At 40.7% G+C, this 21564-nt stretch overlaps 1 protein-coding gene across 1 annotated transcript in view; it reads left to right on the top strand.

Moving 5' to 3' along the window:
• Positions 1–20935, top strand: part of LOC140187101 (alpha-1,6-mannosylglycoprotein 6-beta-N-acetylglucosaminyltransferase B-like) — a 919793-nt gene extending 898858 nt beyond the window's left edge. The window contains exons 15-17 of the mRNA XM_072242054.1: positions 3599–3673; positions 14776–15053; positions 20737–20935. Coding sequence (XP_072098155.1) covers positions 3599–3673; positions 14776–15053; positions 20737–20935 — 552 coding nt within the window. The remainder of the gene's footprint in view (positions 1–3598; positions 3674–14775; positions 15054–20736) is intronic.
• The last annotated feature ends 629 nt before the right edge of the window (positions 20936–21564 follow it).

A 21564-nucleotide genomic window follows, 5' to 3' on the forward strand; every position in this document is an offset into this window, starting at 1 on the left:
TAGCAATTATTCAATAATGAAGATTACACACAGTAAAACTCCAAGTTCTGGCATGCACAATATGTGAAAAGATTAGTTTCATGACTAGCAGCAGAAAAAATGGCATGTGGAGAACCCAAATCAATTTCACCAGGCATTTATTATCTAACCCAGACCTAATTATTTTGATGCATGATTTGTTCATGATATACTAGTGCTAATCTTGGCCAACCCAATCATCCTCTCCTCATCCCTATCAAATACTCTCCTCCAAACTGAGACTAGTTTTCATGTCTCTCAGTATCAGTGAGCCTTCCCAATGTGAAGGCTTGTTTCTAGTGCATGCAGACCAAAGTCCCTGTTCCCAGGGAATAGTTGGCCTTGGATCAGAGCCAAATTGAGCATTTTGCAATTTTATTGGAGGAATTGTTTGGCCTCTCAGGCACATTTTATTTTATTCACTTGAGTGGATATATGTATTTCCTTGATGGTCTGTATTATTCTTTTGCAAGGCACCAGAAATTTCAATCAGGTTTTGTTTATTTCATTCATTGTTTTACCAAAAAGGAGTGGGAGTAATATAAACAGGTTCCTGGGGAGTGCAATTTGACTTGGAGGTAGTTTCAAAATGGACAGTGGCAAATTGGCACTCTGCGTTATATCTCTTATTCCTTATCATTCGCTTTGTTGATAAAGGAACAAGACAGAATGAAAAACAGCCAAGTATCTCCCTACCTGGTAGCCATCCTGATTGATGGGCTTGTCTTTTGTACAGAGAATTCCCCGGAGGAAATCACAGCAGGTAGCAGTTCTACTGCTCATTCACGGTCACCCTTTCTGCACTATTTCCAAGTTAAATTTTATCCCTTGTTTTTTTTCTCTCCAAACCAAATCTATGGAAAATTAATCATGTTCCCTTGGGTTCAGGAGCTTTTTAATTCAAGGTTTGCCCTGCATTTAAATGTCCTTGCTGATGACATGCATGCATGCAGTTTGCGGCGCTGATCTGTAATTAACATTACAAATCATGTCGGTGCTTCAACATTTTTAGAGGTTAACACAAAGTCATTGAAAATCAGTTTGAAGAAAGATCACAAGACCAGCACAACCTATGTTCAACTTCTTGGCCAGTGCATTAAAAGACAAAATCAGGATAGATTTACATAATTTGTACATTTTTTCTAGGCAAATCAGAAACAAAAACAGGTGAATCCAATATTAATGGAGTCACTAATAATCCAATGCTAATCAGCCCAAACAAAAATCACTGTTTTCCCCGTAACAGTGGTTTATGACAAGAGGATTGGGTTTAGAAAAACTGATGTGGTGACGTCATTCTCCAGATCAAGGTTCAAGAGGTTCATGACTATTTAATGTCATCTCCAGTAATCGAGTCTAAAGAAGAACAAAAAAGACACAATAATATAAAGAACGCAAACAACAGGAATTCTGCAGATGCTGGAAATTCAAGCAACACACATCAAAGTTGCTGGTGAACGCAGCAGGCCAGGCAGCATCTCTAGGAAGAGGTACAGTCGACGTTTCAGGCCGAGACCCTTCGTCGGTCTCGGCCTGAAACGTCGACTGTACCTCTTCCTAGAGATGCTGCCTAGCCTGCTGCGTTCACCAGCAACTTTGATGTGTGTTGCCATAATATAAAGAACACAACTTTTAAAAAACATATTGAATATAAATAAATGAGATAGCTTATACATACTGATTGTATGTCCATAAATTGAGACTTGGACACATGACTGTCTGTTGATCAGCCTTACTGCTTGGGGAAAGTAAATGAGGGAAGATACTGATAGAAAGAAGAAAGTAACCTTATTTGTCTTCCAACAAATGTTGCTGTGGGACAACCCACTCTCAATGAAAGAATAAAGAATAAGTATTTTCTTAACATAAATTAATCCCAGAAGAAGAATAAACTGCACTTGACATCTTTAACAGATGCATCCTTCTTTTGCTCATGTTTTCTTTTCCATGTTGCAATTAGTACTTAGAGTTCAACTCAAGAGTTGGCTTGGACCTCCTTTCATGGCTACATAATGCAGTACACCACTAACATCCAACCATTATACAACACAGAACACTTTTAATATAAAATCAAATTCTTGCATTTTAGCTTATATTAGAAGCTATAATTCCAGAAATTAGTCCACATTTCTCAGCAAACAAATTGATCACATGAAAGATCAGCAATTGTTATATAGCAGCAGGAAGTTGTTGCAAAATTTTGGTGTCATACAGGTTTTGGATATTTGTCTTTTGATTAGTTCACTGGGCATGTGTTGGTTTTGTTTTGGGGGGGTGGGGGTATCCTGTCACTGAATGACAATCTAATCTGTGTGGATAGTGCGTGCCGTTGGCCTCTGAAGAAAGTTGTCCACAAAGTTTCAGTGGCCCTGGACTGATGATTTTTTCTTTGACTGTTCGCCTGTGCTTTCCATCTAGACCTATCTGTAGGGGAACATGGGAACACAGAAACAATGCAGTTGTTAAGCAGGCTGGGGTATTGATCAAGTTAAAGAATTCTCATAGATGACAAACTAGGAAGTACAAAGTATGGACTACTCTTTCTATATATTTTTCAGAAATAGCATTAGGATCTGAAGATGGACTTAAGTTATAAGCTAAAATATTGCAAACTTTCAACAAATTAAATTTAAATTTAATTAATAAAATATTGACTTTTATCATTGAATAACAAACAAGGTAAAAGTTATTGTCAGATCTGCATTTTTGTACACTTATTCAACATGACCTTGAAGCATGGCTATGAAGTGCTGTTGCTCCAAATTATCGCATGCTGATGCAAACTTAGTGCTAAGTGTTAGTTCTAATGCATAGAGACATTTCGTCCACAGTGTGCATTTAATTTTGTTTCCAAACACAGCCGCAGGTGAATAGTAATGAATTTGGGAAAGAAAATACAGCTGTACTTGAAAAATAGGTGATTTGAAAAGTCACCTATGATGAAGAAAGATCAGGTGTCTCAAAGACACTGAGAAAAAATCAAATATTGTTACACAGATATAACTGAAATATCTCAGTATCCTCCTTTAATGGTCTAAGCATGTTTACTTCCACTCAATTATATTACAGGCTTCTACTATAACAAATATATGCATTCTAGCTCATCCATAAATATACAGATAGGTATAATAAAGTTGTTTAATGACAGCTAAAAGTTAAAGAATACAAGACAAGTGCATTTAATTTTTAAACGGTGAATTTATTCTGGTTTGGCACTGCAGCTATTATGTATCTGTCTGATGGCATTAGGAAGAACTGACATGATGGAGTTCATTGCTCGAAGTACTGAAGTGAAAAGAGTTCATTATATTTCACTCAAACATACAGGCCCATAATTGAGAACTCTCTATTTCAGGATATGCTTCAATTATCAAGAAATATCCAAAGCAGGCTTAGTGAAAATGTTTTAATTACCTTTTATTTATGCCTAGCAAATTAATTTACACATAGCAATGGAATGTTTATAAATGTGGCACAATTTTAATTTAGCAAATTAATTACTAACTATTAAATTTAGTCAATATAATATATTATTCATCTAATTTCATCTAACTGTGATACATTATTTTCTGCTTATTAGGTTGAACCTTATCTTCCTTATGAATTTACTTGTGAAGGAATGCTGGAACGTGTCCATGCTTACATTCAACACCAGGTCTGTCAATCAAGTTCCCTTTCTCTTCTTTCAGGTCTCATCCTACATTTTGACAAGTGGCAATCTTCTAAGTCTATGCCAGTGTATTTTAAACCCATGAGTATCCCCAATGTTTGATAGTATGGAGGTGTTATTCATAAAAGTTTAAGTCTTATCAATTCTCTCATATCTTCAACATGAAAATAGAAAGGAAATTTTTTTTTAAGGATTCAAAATATTTCACTTTGGCACTTGCCAAATTTTGTGGAGATTCCCCAGTGAACAAGTTGCTTCTCTTCTTATAACAGTCATGGAAGTTCCTGAAGTAGCAATTACCTTTTCACCAGTGTCCTGCCACTATGTACTGATGCTGGAGTCACAGGGATTTGGGTACTTTGCCCTGCACTTACACTCCAAGCTCAGTACGAAGATCTGTGCCAGGTAGTATCCAGTGCAGGAAATGTTTTCCATTAATTTCAATGGAAGAGAATGGCTGAAAAGGACTTGGGTAAGTAATACATAATTAAAATTTTTCCTAATTGTTTGAATCTAAATAAATCATTTATATAAATGTTTTCAGCCCTTAGATTTTTTAAATTTTGCTTTTAATAGTGTATCTTTTGATGACATTTGAATATTTTTTAAAGTTTTTGGAGTCAGTAAGATTTGCAGATAGTGGTCAAAAGTTTTTTTTCAGCTATGTCATGGGTGGGGCTTGTTCTACCTCTTTTTCCACCCCCATATGTCTAACCGCCTGTCACCTTCCCCTCCATGTGGGCCTATTATATCTTAAAAAGCCTTGTCAATATGCAGAACCACAACACAATGAAAGAAGGAGTTTCTAGCTCTTGACCTCCATCTGGGAGTTGGTGGACACAATTTACATTTTTAATAGGGGTCCATGGTAATTGTAGGCAACTTTCCACTGAGTATGATTTCTGAGTCTATATTCCAGATTTGTACAAAAATTGATGGGGCACATGTTGGATCATTGAACAATAAAAGAATCTTAGCTTCAAATTGTAATTTTTTTAAAATTGTCCATTGGTTCTTAATTAACAGTAATCATAAAATAATTATGCATAGATATATTTTAATTTGCTTCCACCATTATGTATTTAACCTGTTGGTGCCATTAAATATCTGCCTTTTTTACCCAACCTCACAATCACACACCCACCTTTCCATTCACGAATCACGCCCCTCAGCATACAAGACAGGAATAAAATATTCAGCTAGAATTCTTCTACACATAAATATAAACAGTCAACCTTTGCTGCTTTGAGAACTCCTGCCAGTGCAACTGGAATGAAAAATTCAATTGTACTTCTAGAAGAAAAGCATATGCATACTTTAAGCAAGCAATGTATTATTCCTTGGTAACTCAATATCCTGCACTTACTCAGCAGTGGTATAGAAATTGATGCCAAAACTCCAGCACAGCTGTAAGATTTTGACTTGCTGCTTGATCAATAGCTGCATGTGAAATTAAACTGATCATGAATTATGGCCCTCGGTTCACTGATACAGGTCTCTACATCCTCGGGGACAAGGTGTAGAGGCAGAGGGATATATACTGCACAGTTGAGACCAGGAGGGCTCCCATAGCTGAAGCAAAGTGACAGTGGCAGAAGGATGCCTGGGAGATCAGAGTCAGCAGCGATTCAGTGATTATACCGGGATCTGTGAGCAAATGCTAGCAAGGCAGCAAGAAGAAGCTATGACCTCAATTGTTCTGTCAACGTTAATATTCAGAGTCTTCTAACTGTAGCTGACAAATTTAAATTTGCAGTAAATGCTCTGTCTACAGTAACTGCGCTCATACAGCTCATAATAAACATAACACAAATATACAAAACGTACTCATGCACCTGCTCACACACACACACACACACATATGTGTATGTGTGTGTGTGTGTGTATATATATATATATATACACACATATATGTACACATACATACAGTGCTGTGCAAAAGTCTTAGGCACATAAATATAGCTAGGTGGCCTAGGACTTTTGCACAGAGCTGTACTTGTCAATGTCGTCTGGAGAGCAAGTTTGGAGAGTGAGCAAACAATGTTGGGAATCATGGCGGTGGTGCACCGCGGGAAGGGTGTGGGACCAGAGGGAGAGAAGGAGTGCCGGCTGCAGGGGGTGGTGCAGGTACAAGCATTCCCATCCCTGCGACACCTGGCAACGTCATTTGATTCCAAACCATTAGTTTATTGATCATTGCAGAATGTCTCTCTGGTGCTTCCCGCTCCTTCCCCTCCTCCTTTCCCTTTTCCCAACCACGATTCCCCTCTGGCTGCCCCCTTCCCACTCTGTCCACAATAGAGACCCATATCAGAGTTATCATCACTCACATATGTCATGAAGTTTGTTTTTATATATATACACAAGCACACAGAAACATGCCTAACCTCACACACCAAATCACATAACTGTCACCACACACACATATGCAGGCATGTATCAACAGCACATTAATATTAAATTCCCTTTTTCAGTATAGGACAATCATAAATGATTCTGACCAGGCTGGTGGCGTAGTGGCATCAGTGCCAGACTTTAGGACGAAAGGTCCCGAGTTCGAATCCAGCAGGCTCCCCCGCACGCTTTCCATCTGTGCTGGTTTACGAGCTGGTGATCTCTTTGGAACCTCACCCGGCAGAAGGCAATGGCAAACCATTGCTGTAACTTGCCTCGTACACGGTTTCCCACTATGTCAGAGAGGCGTGGAGGGAAATCGTCCGCTAACCGGAGAAACTCCGGATGCGATGTACCTTTAAATGATTCTAGCCAGCCAGCAGTACTTGTCACACAAGAACCACCCCTCTATGGACTCTGTCTGTACTTCCCTCTGCCTCCATAAAGTTGCTAGAATAAACAAAGACCCCACCCAGTTCAGACATTCTCTCTTTTCCCCTCTCCTTTTGGGCAGAAGATACAAAAGCCTGAAAGTACATAGCACCAGGCTCAAGGACAGCTTCTATATCACTGTCATCATCGTAGCTTGTCACACCAGACAGCCAGCCACTCTAGTGTTGTTTGGTTGATGCTGAGCAGGTCAGTATCAGCTAAATCAGGTGAGAGTGGGCAGTTCAACGTGTTCGCCACACTCACAGGATTCGCTGTTACTAGTATTGAAGGAGCTATATGCCGGACATCTAGGCATGGTCAAAACAAAAGCGTTGGCTCGAAGCTTTGTCCGTTGGCCTGGGATAGATCGGCAGATCGAGCAGCTGGGCATGCACAGTTCAGGATGCCAAGACATCCAGAAGATGCCAAGAACAGTGACTCTCCAGCCCTGGGAATAGAATGCATTACCCTGGCAGAGTATTCATGTGGATTTTGCTGGACCATTCATGGGCACAAATTTCTTGATAGTAGTGGATGCAGCTACAAAGTGGCTTGCACACTGTTGGTGTGTTGAGAAGCCTCTTCTCAAGGACTGGTGTTCCAGAACACCTAGCAAGTGACAACGGATCACAATTTGTGGCAGAACAGTTTCAGTCATTCCTGACAATGAATGGAATAAGACATATTACATCTTCACCGTACCACCTGGCTCCAAATGGCTTGGCAGAAAGGTTTGTCCAGAATTTAAAACGAGCACTGTGAGCAATGTCAGGAAAACACACCACACTGAAACAGAAGCTGATAATTTCCTCCTTGCATATCACAGTGCAACACACTCCACAACCAACGTCTCACCAGCTATATTGTTCCTGGGTCGTCCCTTGCGCTCATGCTTGGGTCTCCTCAAACCCAATCTCAAAAGGACAAACAGCGAAGACAAATTGAGGGCTCCTCAAACGAGGAGGTTCGATGTTTCACTGCTGTACAAGAAGTCCTGGTGAGGGACTACAGAGGTGATCAGAAGTGGGTATCTGGAAAAATTAAGGACAGAACTGGACCACTCTCCTACACAGTGGAGATTGTGTCTGATATCATCTGGAGACGACACATCAAACAGTTGAGGAGAACAGAGTCAATTGTTAGAAAAGAAAGGTGTCCAGAGCTGTCAGAACCACTTCTTGTAGTCCCAGAGTCAACCCCTACAGCCACCACAGAGGAGGCCTCAGAACCAGAGATTGTTTCACAGCCACAAGTCTCACCTGTCAAGCAGAGTGATCCCCCCCACCACCACCCCCAGGCTTGAATAGGACAATTTAAAATTTACTATGCTGTGACCATATATATGTTAATTTATTATATAATATACTGTAAGCATATATATGTGTGTGTGTGTGTGTGTGTATATGTATATATATATATATATATATAAATATGTATATAAAACTAGAGAGCTATACATTACGTATTATTTGAACTGAGATGCATTCTATATTAAGATATTGATTTGGTGTTTATAGGAAAGCAGGGAGACTGTAGTGTATTTACTATTTCAGCAATTTTGTAAATATATTGTTTAATTGAGCATTATTTGTTTACATCATTCATTACAGTTTATATGTAAAAAATACATGAATAGTATACATCATTACACCACCACCAAAAAGCGCCTCACTAAAAAAGGAAAAAAAACTAAATATATGAGTTTTTTCTTTCAACTAGTTTCTGAAGTTACAAAACCTAGCAACCTTCCCTAGTCCACAGCAGTTTCCAAATTGCATACTGTAGAAATAATTTAAAAAATAGCCCATCTTACAATGCAACTGTCAGTAGAGGTCTATGAAAACCTGACTCCCAATGTGACCTCTATTATATTTCCAAAGCAGAAAATCTCATGAAATTTTATCTGAAAATGTTCCAAGTAGGTGCTGCATGCTAACTAACATTATTTATGTGTGTCCTTCAGATCAAACACAAAACATGTAGCAACATAGAAGTTCCTGGTACCAAACCACATTTTGTGAATCTCGCAGAACAACTTTGTTTCCACAGTACCTACATCAAAGGAGAGAAGTTCATCCAGGCAACACAAAAAAAAATCTAGGTCGCTATTGTTCTAGAATGTAATATTTCTTTTGAGGGTTCATATATCATATCCTTCTCTTCCTCCCTCCCTCTCTCCCTCCCTCCCTCTCTCCCTCCCTCTCTCCCTCCCTCCCTCTCTCCCTCTTTTCCCCACCCCACACACACACAAACCACTCTCAGATAGATTCCAATTAGTTACATTGCTTGCTTTGCAGAAACATCAAATTGTGTTTTGTGAGCACACTGTTCTCATTAAAATGTGAGAATATTCTCCCTGAATGTAAGATACCCTCCCTGAAGTTATTTGCCTTTGAAGTTCTTCGTGCTGGTCATGCTGTTAAAGAAAGTAAGATAAATACAATAGATTGGCATCCCTCAAAGTTACGTTGGTCTGTAGTGGGGGCAGATATAGTGGATGGATGTAGCTGCCTGCTAGAAGCTCACCTTTGCTCTTTATTTAAATTCATAATGAAGTATGGTTTGCACAAAATGGTTGTTTGTACACACAAAGTGGTCGTCAAACAAGGTTCCATTTAATCCCGAGTAAAATCAATTATGCAGTATCAGTTACCAGTGTCTATTGGATTCAACACAGATCCTTTGTTCAATGCAAAAAAAATGGCAGAAACATGAGAATGCCTCCAGCTAAAGATCCAGCAGACGGCAATTGCATTGAAAAGATGTTAATTTCTTAGAACATAGCACCACCTTGCTTTGAATGTGGCATACAGCATTAATAAAGGAATGACTCCTATCTGCTTTAAGCAAATGCATAATATTCAACTTTCTCAAATCATTTCTATGTTCAACTGTATCAAGCTTCAATCCAGCCAAACCTTTTAGGGTAAGCTATAACAAAGTTTTTCAGACACTGAAACCTAAACACATGAGGTTGACTGTTGGTTTCATGCTGATTATAAATGTTTCGTACTATGGATGCAACAAATACAGAAAATTCTGGAAATAGGGTGTCACAGCATCAGTCACCGTATTCTCTTCATCGCTGAGTATTTTTAGCATCTTCTGTTTTTATTCCAGACTTACAACATTTGCTGTTGCTTGTTTTCCAAAAATTCAATAAATTTAATTTTAAAACCATTGGAGGGATATATAAAGTTCCCGGCAAAGTAATCTATAAGAAGTTACTTGCTACTCGAAATCAATAAGAATGTTAAACCCAATTAACAACAAGAATGGCTTACATTAAGGTTGTGAAATGTACCAAGGTGCTGTGCACACAAATGCTGACACCAGGTCATGGGAGGAGATTGTAAAGAAAGTGATTAAAAGCTTTGTGTAAGCGGCAGCTCTTGAGGAGAGCCTTAATAAAGAAGAGAAGCGAAGGAGAGCAGAGAAATATTTAGAAGGAAATCCTACATCTCATGACCTCAGCAGCCAAAATTGGATCAATAGGATTCAAGGATGTACAAGAAGTCAAAGATGGTACAGCACACAGGTCCTGGAGGTTTGTCGGCATGAATAAATTAATAGAAGTGATCAGGGATGAAACCGCTTTTTGAAGCAGGGATATATATTTTAAAATTGAGAGACTAATTAACTGCAACAACGGAAGTGACTGCAGAGATGAACATGACACCTGGATGTTCCGAAATGTGTGGCAGAGTTTTTAATAAGTTCAGAGTATTTTAGAGCATAAGGTGAGATGCTGGACAGGAACACATTGGAATAAAAGAAGGAAAATATGTAAGTCTTATGTTTATATAGCACTTTTCATGACCTCACAGCAGACAAAGTATATTATTTCCCAAGAACTACTTTTGAAGTGGTGTCTTACTTTCGTAATATAGGAGCCTACAGTATTGCACAAGGAAAGCTCATTAAAACCCCAGAATAATAATTCCTGTAAATTTGTATGTTCATGTTCTCTCCATGACTTTGTGGGTGTCCTCTGGGTATTCCAGATTCTCCCACGTCGTATGGGTTAGTAGATTAGCCGGTCACATCGCTGTAATTGGGTGACGTAGTTTCGCTGGGCTGGAAGAGGCTGCTGCTGTGCTGTAACTCAAAATAAAATAAGAATAAAAGGAATAGATATTGGGCAGAGCGTGAGAAAATCTCCCACTCTGCTTCAGAATAATTCCATAGGATCTGTTAAATCTAAGCAAATAAGGACTCCTTTTAGTATATCTGAAAATCAGATCCCCGGCTGGTATAACAGCCTCGATATTGCAAAGTAGCACTGCCTAGAATAGCGTTTAAATCTGTAGAGTTGCCGAGTAGCTAAATGGCCATGTTGCAATGGAACCAGACATCAAGCATTTAACAGCAGAAAATCTGATGCAGTGATGGAGTTCGTAACAAGAGCAGAGCCAAGGATTTCAGTCCCACCACAGTTAATTGGAGAAAATTTGGTCTCATCTATTATAAGCAGTGTAACGTATCAGAGACAGTGGTAGCATTAGGAGACATGGTGGTGAGAAAGACTAGGGTGTCATCCGAAATTATAAAACCTGACATGCTTCGGGCTAATGATGCAGAGGAGCAGTGTACTGTTGAGAAATAGGAGACAAAGATAGATTCCTGAAGAATTTCAAAGATAAAAGTGAGGGAGTAGAAAGAAAATTCATAATTTTCTGTTTCTCAGACAAGTAACTAGATATAAAAGGAACTCAACAGTTACAGAGTCACCAAACCAAATGAAAAGGCAACAGCACTTTGAAGGAGCGTAGGAGAATCTCAAAGGCCATCTAGTTGGAACAATAAAGCTAGAAGCCGATGTGTAGAAAGGTTAACATAAACTGTGATGAAACTACAGCGAAGGAGAGTTTGCATGGTGCTCAGGGGAAAAAGTAGTTGAAATAGCTTAATGAGGAATTTTTTATGGTACTTGACTGGGTAGTAAAAGGCAGATTCTAATTGGAGGTGACAGGGCTAGCAGGGAAAGAACAAAGTTAGATGCTGGAAAGAGTGGACAGGAAAAGGGCTACATTAAAGGCAAGGGTTTCAAAAGCCTTCCTGACAAGTAAAAGGATGTTCTGCAGAAATGAGTGGAGAAGCTGATACAACTGAAGCAACATTAGGAGCAGTGACTGGAACAGGCAAGAGATTGCCTGGATTAACCCTCGGAGCTAACTGAATGGGAAGATTGTTATGAACGTATGATAGGGCAATTGTGCATGTTGCTCATAAGGAAGCAGCAATATGCCTCACTCACAACACGCTGGAGGAACTCAGCAGGTCGGGCAGCATCCGTGGAAAAGATCGGTCGATGTTTCAGGCCGGAACCCTTCGCCAGGACTGTAGAGGGAAGAGGCAGAGGCCCTGTAAAGAAGGTGGGGGGGGGGGGGGAGAGTGGGAAGGAGAAGGCTGGTAGGTTCCAGGTGAAAAATCAGTAAGGAGAAAGATAAAGGGGTGGGGGAGGGGAGGCAGGGAGGTGATAGGCAGGAAAGGTGAAGAAAGAATAGGGGAAAACAGTAGTAGAAGGAGGTGGAACCATGAGGGAGGTGATAGGCAGCTGGGGGAGGGGGCAGAGTGACATAGGGATAGGAGTAGAGGAGGCCATGTATGGACATATCTGAACGGGACTGGGAAGCAGAGTTGAAGTGGGTGGGCTGCCTCCCCTCTCCCACCCCTTTATCTTTCTCCTTGCTGGTTTTTCACCTGGAACCTACCAGCCTTCTCCTTCCCACACTCCCCCCACCTTCTTTATAGGGCCTCTGCCCCTTCCCTCTACAGTCCTGACGAAGGGTTCCGGCCCAAAACGTCGACCAATCTTTTCCACGGCTGCTGCCTGACCTGCTGAGTTCCTCCAGTGTGTTGTGAGTGTTGCTTTGACCCCAGCATCTGCAGATTATTTTGTGTTTTGTGTAGCAATATGCCTCAGCCTTCATTGTGCAGGGTACTAAGAGGGGCATAGAAGGATGCTGTAGGTTTATCAAACAGGGAATCAAGGCAGAAGCTGGCAATTAGAAACGGTTAAGTGTTTTGAATAGTTAGGATAAGAACTTAGGCCATGGTAGAATACTGTTTAGTAATGCATTGCAATTACAGCTCAAGGTCAGAGTTCAGAGTTCGGAAAGTATGTTTCTATATATCCTCCCCATGGAATGTGTGTTTTTTTTCCTGAGTGCTCTGGTTTCCTCCCACAGTCCAAAGACATACCAAGTAGGTTAATTGGTCATTGTCAGTTGTCCCGTAATTAGGTTAGGTTAAATCGGGGTTGTCAGGGGTTGCCGGGAGGCGGGGGGGGTTGGTGCTGAAGGGCCAGAAGGGCTAACTCTGCTCTGTAGTGAGAAATAAGTAAATAAACATCTAAGGGGGAGAGAATGAGAAGAGGTCTAATGAAAGTGTAGAGAAGATAAAAGAAGAAATAAACACAGGAGAAGAAAGGGAGAAGGAAACAATAACAGGAGGAAATCTGCAGATGCTGGAAATTCAAGAAACACACGCAAAATGCTGGTGGAACGCAGCAGGCCGGGCAGCGTCTATAGGAAGAAGCACAGTTGACGTTTCGGGCCGAGACCCTTCGTCAGGACTAACTGAAAGAAGAGATAGTAAGAGATTTGAAAGTGGAAGGAGAAGGGGGAGATCTGAAATGATAGGAGAAGACAGGAGGGGGAGGAATGCAGCTAAGAGCTGGAAAGTTGATTGGCAAAAGGGAGAGGATCATGGGACGGGAGGCCTAGGGAGAAAGAAAGGGGGAGGGGAGCACCAGAGGAAGATGAAGAGCAGGCAAGGAGTTATTGAGAGAGGGACAGAGAGAGAGAGAGAAAAAAGAATAAATAAATAAATAAATAAAGGAAGGAAGAATGTGGTAAGAAGGGGAGGAGGGCCATTAATGGAAGTTAGAGAAATCAATGTTCATGCCATCAGGTTGGAGGCTACAATAAGCCAGATTTGGCACAGCAGCCAAAATGCAAGTATAAGTAGCATATAGGAACTCAAATTACATTAGCATAGTTACCTTGCAAAATCAGGAAGGCACATATAACTAGGAGACAATGGAAGAGAACTACTCCTAGTGTAAATGGCTGGTAGGAGAATTGGGGGTGTCGATGGGCATTTGAGAGAGAGTAAGTTACAGGGAACTAAGTAGGGGAATGAGTTTGGGGGATTGCTCTGAGAGCTGGCATCAATATGATGAGCAAAATGGCTTGCTTACCTGTTGTGAGAAACATAGGAGTACAGATTTAACATCAGATGGGGGAGAGTTGATAATGACAGGATATAATGAGGTTGGAGCATTGAGAACTTGATGGCCAGCTTGGGATAGAAGTGTAAAGAGTGAATGAGTCCATAAACTATTTGAAGGTTAGAGCGGCAGAAGTCATGGCACCTCTTAAGATTCACAAACATGAGAAAATCTGCAGATGCTGGAAATCCAAGCAACACACACAAAATGCTGGAGTAACTGACCAGGCCAGGCAGCGTCTATGGAAATGAGTAAACAGTCGACGTTTCGGGAAAAGACTGATGAAGGCTCTCGGCCCTGAAACGTCGACCGTGCTCTTTTCCATAGACACTGCCTGGCCTGTTGAGTTCCTCCAACATTTTGTGTGTGTTACCTATTAAGCATCATATTTTGTGCCTGGGCTTTATAAATCAGAACTTAAAATGACAAAAAAATTATTATAAAGACACCAAAGTAGTTATGTGACTGTATGATTTTTATAGCATTTTGTTTAAATAACCTTTATAAATATCCCTTATTTGACAAGTGGTGTCATTGAGTCATTATCACCTCTCAATACATTTGTGAACAAGGATTTGCAGGACATGTAGGAGTGATTTTATTCTTTATTTACTTTGCGGAAAGCTCTTTTTCCCCCTTATTTAATCAAGAAGTTGTAAAATTTATGTACGAAAAGTTAATCATGTTTAGGATTGATTTCTCATTTATAGAACAGGTTCAATTTATAGAACAGCTTTACTTGTCGAGATTACTGTCATGACATTTCATTGCATAAAAGCACCAAACTTAATTTAAGATGAATTCTGCTCCAGAGCATTAGCTGATGCAATTTCTGTTTTTTTTATGAATTTGGTTTTCATTCATACTTCTAAATAACCAAATCTGTTGAAGTCATGTGTCTGTAGATCAAGGTTGCTAGCTCCCTGATTATTCCTCCTTAAATCAGAATTATCCAATTAGATTTTAATGGCCAATTTAGTTGCAAGATGAATACTAACCATCTTTTGTTTCTTGTTTTGTGTTACAGAATCTCTGTGAGACAGTATTTCCATCATTCCCTCAGAATTATTCAAGGCTTTTTACATCCTCTCGTAATAATACAAGCCTATTCATCTTTCCTCAAAATGTCACTGGGATATTCTGGTCCCCAAACACCAACAAACTGCTCACTTGGCCTCCTATAAGCTCAATGCAATTACAAGTATCAGCGACAGCACAATCTTGCACTGACGCTTGTCAAGAGCACGGACTCATCTGTGAACCAACATTCTTCCAGTTTGTTAACAATAAAGTCATCTTTGAACGGTAAGAACCTACTTCATTTTTTTTATTCACGAGTTGGAGATTTTAGGTAACTCTGTTTAGGTGCCTGAAAACTATGCTGCACTCAAAATATCCAGACAAACCTTTTGATCATTATATTTGGATTATTAATTTAACAGAAAATATATGTGGCAAATCATAAACACGAGAAATTCTGCAGATGCTGGAAATCCAAAGCAACACATACAAAATTCTGGAGGAACTCAACAGAACTCAATTCCCATTCACTGCCACCAACCTCATAGTTCTTTTACCTTGCACTGCTGGCTTCTACCTCCTATCCAAAGAACTCCCGAAGAAAAGGGTTTTCCTTCTTCCACTCTAGATACCGCCCTCACCCGCATCTCCTCCATTTCCCCATCTTCCCATCACCTTAACAGTGACAGAGTTCTTCTTGTCCTTACCTACCACCCCATGAGCACAGCATCCAATACATTATTCTCCGCAACTTCTGCCGTTTCCAAAGGGATTCTACCACCAAACATGTCTTTACCTTCTTCCCCCCCCCCCACCACTTTCTGCAGGGATCACTCCCTTCATAATTCCCTCGTCCATTCGTCACTCCCCATGAATCTCCCTCCTGATGCTTGTCCCTGCAAGCAACCCAAGTGCTACACCTGCCCATTCACCTCCCCCCTCACTTTAAATCAAGGCCCCAAACAGTCCTTCCAGGTGAGGCAACACTGCGAAACTGCCGGCGTTATCTATTGCATCCACTGCTCCTGATACGACCTCCTCTACATTGGTGAAGCCTGTTGTAAATTGGGGGACTGCTTCGTTGAGCACCTGCACTCCATTTGCCAAAAGCAGAACTTCTCGTAGGCCAAACATTTCAATTCTGATTCCCATTTCCATTCCAACATGTCGGCCCATGGCCTCCTCTTGTGCCAAGATGTAGCCACCCTCAGGGTGAAGGAGCAACAACTTATATTCCATCTGGGTAGCCTCCAACCTGATGGCATGAATAACGATTCCTTCTTCTGGTAAAAAAATTCTCTCCCCTTCCCCTCTTCTTCTATTCCCCACTTTGACCTCTTTCCTGTTCTCTTCTGCCTTTCACCTCCCCCTTGGTCCCTTTCTGCTTTGCTTTCTCCTATGGTCCATTCTTCTCTCCTATTAGATTCCTTCCCCAGCCCTTTACGTTTTCTACCCACCCGGCTTCACCTATCACCTTCTAGCTATCTTCCTTCCCCTCCACCCACCTTTTATTTTGGCATCTTCCTGTCTTATTTCTGTTCCTGAAGAAGGGTCTCGGCCTGAAACATCAACTGTTTATTCATTTCCATAGATGCTACCTGACCTGTTGAGTTCCTCCAGCATTTTGTGGCGTGTTGCTATTAAGTTGTGGCTCAATATAACTCTCATTGTACTTATTTACCATGATCAAAAACCTGAAAGGCCGAAGTTTTGGGGTGATTTGTTTCATCTCAATCAAGGTGTTTTTTTTTTTGGTGCGATACTTGTCATGCCCCTGGAGCCATAAGAATAAGAATATAAAGTAATGCACAAAATCTGTAGATTCTGAAAGTCTAAATAAGAACAGAAGATGCTGGAACTACTCAGCAGGTCAAATCACTTCTATGGGAAGAGAAACAGGATGAAAACAATTCATCGGAACTGGGAAGGAGATCAGAATGGCTTGTTAACATTCAGGGGCTGTAGCGTGATGGATATCTCCGAGAGGGTCAAACCAGAGTGATTATGAGGATAAATCTAATCAATGAGAGGATGGCAGCAGTTCGAGGGTCAGAACATGAAAGTCAAAGTTGAGTTTATTGTCATAGGCACAAGAACCTATGCGCACAGGTACAATGAAAACAATATTTACAGCAGTACCACAGACGTAGAGCAGCATTCACAAGAAAAACATAAACATAAGCATAAATTATGTAACATTTTAACTGTTTTTTGTGCAAAGTGCAAAAGTGGTCATAGTGTTGTGAAACTGTAGTGATTTGAGATTTGCTGGTTATTTCAAGAACCAAATAATTGAAGGGACATTGCTGTTCTAGATCCTGGTGATATGCGACCTTAGACTTCTGTACCTCCTGCCCAATGTTAGCTGTGTAAAGATGTCATGGCCTGGATGGTGGTGATCTTTAATGATAGAAGCAGGCTTCCTGAGTCAGTGCCCCCTATTAAGGAGGGATGAGCCCATGATGTATTGTCCACTAATGCCTGCAACTTCTTATGAACCCGTGCATTCCAATTGCCATACTAGAGCAAGATGCAACCGGTCAGGATACTTTCAAAAGTGTACCCCTAGAAGCTTGTTAGAATTTTCGGTTACAAGTCAAACCTCCCAAACCTCCGAAGGAAGTAAAGTAACATATGCAAAATGCTGGAGGAACCCAGCAGGCCAGACAGCATCTATGGAAAAGAGTAAACAGTCGATGTTTCAGGTTGAGGTCCTTCATCAGGGCTGATTTTATGTGTGTTGCTTTCGACTCTAAGCATCTGTGAAATTTCTTGTGTTTGTAAGGAAATAAAGTCACTGCCTTGTGATTGCATCTATGTGCTGGGCTCAGGGCAAGTTATCGAATATGTTAGCACCCAGGAGTTTCAAGCATAATCCCCACCAATTCCCCCAATGTAGTCCGGCACATGTTTGACCTCTTCCCCCCCCTCCCACAAGGTTAATAATCAGCTCTTTAGTTCTGTTGATGTTGGATAAGAGGTTGATATTGGAGCACTACTCAATAAGGCACCCTACCTTGCCCTGGTAAGCTGACTTATTGCCAGCTGTGATTCTTCCAAAAACGATGGTGTCATTGGTGAATTTGAAAATGGCTTTGGAACTGTGCTTAGCCATGCAGTCATGTGTTTATAGAGAGTAAAGAAGGAACTTAACTACACAGCCAAAAGAATGTAAGAATATAAAATGCACATACACAAAATTACTATTACTTATCTCTGGGTCCCCTCCTCCTTCTCTTTCTCCTGTGATTCACTCTCTTCTCCTATCAGATTCCTTTGTCTCCAGCCCTTTCCCACCCACCTGGCTTCAACTATCACCTTGTAGCTAGCCTCTTTTGCCTTCCCCCACCTTTTAATTCTGGCATCTTACCCCTTCCTTCTCAGCTCTGAAGAAGGATGTTGACCCAAAATGTCATCTATTATTCATTTCCACAGATGCTGCCTGAACTGCTTAGTTCCTCCAGCATTGTGTGTGTGTTGCTCTAGATAAAAGAATGTGGGAGTTGCAAAATGCTGAGCAGGTAGGCATGATCAACAACTTGGACTGTCATAGATGTGCAACTGCTACAGACAGAAATTAAATTTCCTAAAGTTGCAGAATCCAACATTGTCTGTAAAGCAACACACATAAAAGTTGCTGGTGAACGCAGCAGGCCAGGCAACATCTCTAGGAAGAGGTACAGTCGACGTTTCAGGCTGAGACCCTTCGTCAGGACTAACTGAAAGAAGAGCTAGTAAGAGATTTGAAAGTGGGGGGGGAGGGGGAGATCTGAAATGATAGGAGAAGACAGGAGGGGGTGATATACTGCGTCCGGTGCACCCGATGTGGCCTTATATACATTGGCGGCCTTCTATACATTGGCAAGACCTGACGCAGACTGGAAGATTGTTTCGCTGAACACCTACACTCTGTCCGCCAGAGAAAGCAGGATCTCCCAGTGGCCACACATTTTAATTCCACGTCCCATTCCCATTCTGATATGTCTATCCATGGCCTCCTCTACTGTAAAGATGAAACCACACTCAGGTTGGAGGAACAACACCTTATATTCCGTCTGGGTAGCCTCCAACCTGATGGCATGAACATTGACTTCTCAATCTTCCGCTAATGCCCCACCTCCCCCTCGTAACCATTCCGTTATTTATTTTTATACACACATTCTTTCTCTCACTCTCCTTTTTCTCCCTCTGTCCCTCTGACTATACCCCTTGCCCATCCTCTGGGTTCACCCCCCCCCGTCTTTCTCCCTGGACCTCCTGTCCCATGATCCTCTCATATCCCTTTTGCCAATGAACTGCCCAGCTCTTGGCTCCGTCCCTCCCACTCCTGTCTTCTCCTATCATTTTGGATCTTCCCCTCCCCCTCCCACTTTCAAATCTCTTACCAGCTCTTCTTTCAGTTAGTCCTGACGAAGGGTCTCGGCCCGAAACGTCGTCTGTACCTCTTCCTAGAGATGCTGCCTGGCCTGCTGCGTTCACCAGCAACGTTGATGTGTGTTGCTTGAAATTCCAGCATCTGCAGATTTCCTCGTGTTTGCGTTGTCTGTAAAGGCTAGAATGAGCCCAGATGGAGGGATGAGAGGTTATTTCTCAGGCTGGCGATGAGCCTTGCTGTAACAATGCAGGAAGCCACAAGCCAACCGGTCAGAGTGGGATTGGAAACTTCAGTAGCAGACGTCGGGAAGTATCAGCCCTGCAGACAGAATACGGGCTCCTGGTCGTGACAAATTTTCAATTATTTCTGCTGCAAAGAGGTGGTTGACAGCAAAAAAAAAGGCCACTTGGACAGAACTTGTTCTTGCCGTTTGAAGTGTGTGCCAGCAATAGTGTGCCAAGCTGGAGAAGATACAATTGCTCTACTAAACCAAAAATATATACACAAAAATGCTGCCTATATTTCAGGACACAAACAAATGAATTTGAGAAATATGAAGTAGGCTTGCTGTTTCAAATAATAAAAAGCTTGCTCCAGGCACTCAGGAAAAAATAATTTTTCAGATAAAGATGAGCTATTTTCTGATCATTCTGAGGCAATATATTAGTTTCTGTGCCTGATGAATTAAATATATTAGACCAGACTTCACACAACATGCATTACATTGGAAGCAGAGCCAAGGCCAAGAAAGATGAGAGAATGGTGGTGTAATTAGCGTATGTTTGATTCATCAGACCAGCACTGCGGGTATGGCTAGTGTGAGGACATAAGAAACAAATCTGGAAATCAGTGCATGCTTTTGGATACCTTTACTTATTAATCTGTAAAATGAAATACAGTAAAATTACTAATGTCAATTATGTGCCATTTAGCAGATCCCACTATGTAAATTACCATTTTATATACAATTAGTCATTGTGCAAGGCAATAGATGTTATCTTCAGGACCACTCTATACAGAGTACCATGCCACAGATAGGCAGCTAAAGTTGTTTTTTATAAGTGAAAGCTATAGCCTATCTTTTTAGCCTAGATTCATAGAAATTTATGCCCCAGGAGAAGATCATTCAACCCCTTGTGCCCATGTTGTTCAAAAAGAGAGCTATTGAGACAAATGTAACTTCCTAGCTCAAAGAAAAAATAAACATTGGTTGCTGGGAATTCTCAGCGTGTCAGTCAGCATCCGTGAGAAGAAAAACAGAGTTAATTTTTCAAGTTAAAGATCCTTCATCAAAACTGAGAAAGAGGATATAAAAACAGTTGTAATTTACAGAGAATGTGGAGGAAGGGATAGATAAAACAATGAGAATATCCCTGGTAGGTTGATATCGGGATACCATGGAGATGTCCTGTCAATGGGACAATTAGACAGTTTTCATTTAGCTTTGTTAGTTCTTAAGCTGTGTATAATATGGCCTTTCTTAAATGTGATAATGGTTTCTCACTTTTATATCAAGTAAATTTATTTTATTCTAAAATCATTTTTAAATGATTGTCATAACCAACATAAAAACTCATACTTTGAATTCAATAGATTTCAGTTCGTCTGTGACAGCATTGAATCCGAAGCTAACCATCTTTATCCTGCCTTTGAGGAAATAGCACAGGACTGTTACCTTCAGAAGCAGGTCCTGCTTTTCAGCTGTGCAGGTCACCATCCAAAATTTAGGCGGCTCTGCCCCTGCAGGGACTTTCGCAAGGAGCAAGTGGCACTCTGTAAAGGATGCTTGTGAGGTTTCACGTTGTTTAAATACAAAGACTGAACAAAATGAAGTTCAGCTATCCCAATGGTGCAGATGTTCAATAAGGCTCCTGCGAAACACAAAGAATGCATCATGGAGAGTGTTTCTTCATCATCAAGACAACACTGAAAAGATGAAAGAAAATCTACAATAATGCCAGTACATGGATTGCTTTGTTGTGAAAAGGGCAAACTGAATATAAACAGCCAATATCCAAGCTGTGAATAATTTGGCAACTTCTTTATTATGTGTTTGCTTTTGTTGCATGCAGGTGAGAAGTGAACATTTTTGACTTAAGTAATGATTATTTAATGATTAAATGATTAACATTTTTGACTTAAATAATGTTTCAGACCAATCCTTCTGTCACCAATAATTCAAAACAGAAATCTGGATCGAGAATCAACAATATTAAACATAATTGAGGAGTTATTTCAGTGAAGGGTCAATTGTAATTCTGGGGATCATTTCTATTCAAATATTTGTTATATTTGTTACTTGTACAATGTTTCTGAATGTCATGGGATCAAGGATTTCATTTTAGATTCAATGTAAAAATGCAATTTTTGCTTAAATATTCAATTGATACAACTTTATGCTGTCTGACTATAGTCAGGGGA

This window comes from Mobula birostris, chromosome 24 (genome assembly GCF_030028105.1).
Source record: "Mobula birostris isolate sMobBir1 chromosome 24, sMobBir1.hap1, whole genome shotgun sequence".
In the NCBI taxonomy this organism is placed as follows: domain Eukaryota; kingdom Metazoa; phylum Chordata; class Chondrichthyes; order Myliobatiformes; family Myliobatidae; genus Mobula; species Mobula birostris.